Below are 3008 nucleotides of genomic sequence, written 5' to 3'. Positions count from 1 at the left end.
TCTAAGCATTCTAAGCTCTTATTTTGAGAGGGTTCTGGGTTCAGTTTCTTTATGGTTGCTTTCTGCCTTGTTGGTTCTTGCTCTGAAGCTAGTAGGGAGAGCTGAAAGAGGTTCAGTGTCCATAAACACCATGTGAGAATGTCCCCATATAACCTATCTCCGCATACCCATCTCATCTTAAGACAAAGCAGGCCTACAATTTCCAAAGAAGAAATTTAGCTCTGAGGTGAGGAGGACTCTCATCAGATTTGCATGACACTAGGGACTAGTTCAAAACTCCCACAGCTTTCACACTGCCAATAACCAGAGGTGCTTAGGAAGAGAGAAAAATCAAGTCCCAGCAGACTCTTTAGGCAATCCTTAGGTGATGGGAGGAATCTTTGCACAGGATACCCCTGCCCCCTTCTCTGCTGGATACAGAGGAAAGCTGTCCACCTTCAAAACTAGCTCTTATAACAGTTCTGTGGTGTAACCATATGCAGCGAGTTGCCCGAGACTGTTGCTCCCATCTGGGCACAAAAAGAGTTTGGTAGTTTGCCGAGTTTGATAGGAGCAGGAGTAGCAACAGTATATTAAGTATTTCAGATGTGCTTTCAGTTCTCCAGGTCTTCTCCTAGGTATACTGCAGAATCACTTGCTCAAGAGTACTGAGGTGCTCAAAAGGCATGGGTGAGTCCCCCAAATGTAGCAAGTTTTCAAAGCAATACATTTGGGGTTCCCTGTAATCATCTCCTGCCTTACACAGGAACTCTTTTCTAAACTGACTTGCTAGTCAGCTATCTTTTACTGCCCTCAGTGACTTCGCTCTGTTTCAAACCAATTTTGCTTTCACTTAAGTCAAAATGATTCAGTAGTTTCAAGAATGTAGAAAGGGAAGCAACGTTTCCCACTAGGGCGTGCCTGACTCTTCTTCAAGAACCCCAGCATATCGGCAGGCAGAACTGCAAGTCTGCCACTGCGGAAAGGAGCCAAAGGGCTGTGACTGACACCTCGCACTTGGGACAGATGCCTCTGATTCTGTACTGTGACATTTTGGGGGCTCACCACCGTTCCCTCTGTTAGGTGCATTCATGCATAGCATAACCCAGGGGTCAGCAACCTCACAGAGAACATTTTTTTTTGCCCAAACCAGAAGGAACTCAGCAGAAGCCAGGAGCTCCTATCCCTTGCGGAGGCAAGATACCACCCACTTATCTATATGATGGTACAAAGAAAAAGATAGAACAGTCTTCTATCTGTCTAAACCAGCAAAATAAAAACCCTGCTGTCTGCTGATCATCTTGTGCCACGCGATCACAGCACGGGCTGCTAACCCCTGGACTAGGCAATGGTACAGACTGGATAAGTAACCAGATTAGAGAGCCATGCATGGATTTACCTGGCTGAAACTGGCCTGAGACATTTCATTTCCCATGGGTCAGATCGCAGCCATCACATCTCAGTCACTACCAACCTGGACCAGAGAGGGAAGGATGACTCAGAAACAACAGGTTCTGCCGTGGGGTGCGCAGCGCTGGGCCCAGGCCATCCCCGGGCAGGAGCAGAGATACTGTGGGTTTCTCCTACATAAAGCTCCTTCCAATAGGAGACGCAGGTGTCTCATACCTACTACAAGAGGGGCACAGACTACAAGCATCTCTGGAGAGATGATTTCCCTAAGACACCACAGAGACTCCTATGGTAGTAGGACTGGGAATGAAACTCTACCTTAGCACCTCATCCTCACATCCCAAAGACTTACCTGGGAACAGCACAACTCCTTTAGGCCTGCTGACAAAGGTACGGAGGTGTCTGTGGGCTAGTTGCCAACTAAGCCAGTTGAGCACTGGTACAGCACAGTGCAGAAACAGCAGGAAGCAAAGGGCAGCCTCTGCCTCCACAGAAGGCAGGCACTGATGAGGCTAGGATGTCAGCCTCTCTGTACCAGGGACTGACCTGACTCCAGGGTCTCTACCTTCCCCATCAGCTAGCTGCACCTAGAACAGCTGTAACACCCCAAAAGCATCACAGGAGATGCTCTCTGTAGGCACGGACAATACCCAAAAATTCAGTGCTAAGGACAACACATAAAGTTTAGTGAAAACCTACGGACATTCAAAAGCCATTAAAGACTAGAAAATACCACTTACGAGGCTCTTGAACAAAAGGGGCACAAAGCATTTCTCTTCTGCCTCTCTTCTTTCACCTTATTATTTACTCCTCTTCTGCTCTTGCCCTTTGCCAGGCATGAGCACCATGGAGAACTGTCCAACACACAAGGGCTACAGACCACAGCACAGGGCTTACTGGGGACACCTCTGCTTTGGGCTGGTTTCGTGCCATCAGTCTTGTTACCCTTCTCTCTCTGGAAGCAGAACGCCCTGGAGGACGGCTGAACAAACATAGATCCTTTCTAACACCGGCGTATCATCTCGTTCAAGAAGCAAGTGGGAAAGCAGAATCCCCAAGGACAAAATAATCACAACTTCACGTTATCAGAGCAGGCATGACGGAATATGGAGGTTTTAAAATACGGGCCTGATCCTTAGGACATGGCATAGGAACTTATTTTATGTTCTGTACTAGAACAGGTTCACTCACTCTCCAGGAACTCCATCTGGGACTCTTCGGTGTTGATGCAGATGGCATTGAAGCCCTCGGTGGGAGCCACGCTACGCTTGACCTGGTTAGTAGCCAGGGAGTGGAGAACGCTGGTTTTCCCAGCCCCATCCAGGCCCAGCACCAGTATCTGCTTGCTGTGTCCTTTACCCTGCAAAACGAGGGGCAGCACGCTTAGCCAGGCAGCCAGGGCATGTGCAAAGCTCAGCAGGGCTGGAGGGAAAAAGGAGGCTTAACAAGGGGTCTGGAGGGACCAGCGAAAGCCACTTCACGGTGAAGAGGGAGAAGGTGGGCTCCTGCGGCACAAGCACACGGCCGCAGCGCAGGCGAGGCGATGGGAAGCCGGGGACACCCGCCGGCCCCGGCCCGCCCGACCAGACAACACGCAGCTGGGGAGGAAAGCGGAGAGA

At 49.8% G+C, this 3008-nt stretch overlaps 1 protein-coding gene across 1 annotated transcript in view; it reads right to left on the bottom strand.

Annotated features, from left to right (window-relative positions):
* Positions 1–2696, bottom strand: part of LOC103921803 (testicular haploid expressed gene protein-like) — a 14851-nt gene extending 12155 nt beyond the window's left edge. Inside the window, exon 1 of the mRNA XM_009329830.1 lies at positions 2581–2696. Coding sequence (XP_009328105.1) covers positions 2581–2596 — 16 coding nt within the window. The 5' untranslated portion in view covers positions 2597–2696. The remainder of the gene's footprint in view (positions 1–2580) is intronic.
* Between the last annotated feature and the right edge of the window lie 312 nt (positions 2697–3008).

Source organism: Pygoscelis adeliae, unplaced genomic scaffold (genome assembly GCF_000699105.1).
Source record: "Pygoscelis adeliae isolate BGI_AS28 unplaced genomic scaffold, ASM69910v1 Scaffold67, whole genome shotgun sequence".
Taxonomy (NCBI): Eukaryota; Metazoa; Chordata; class Aves; order Sphenisciformes; family Spheniscidae; genus Pygoscelis; species Pygoscelis adeliae.
The sequence above is the reverse complement of the archived record's forward strand: the minus strand, read 5'-3'. Positions and strand labels throughout refer to the sequence as shown.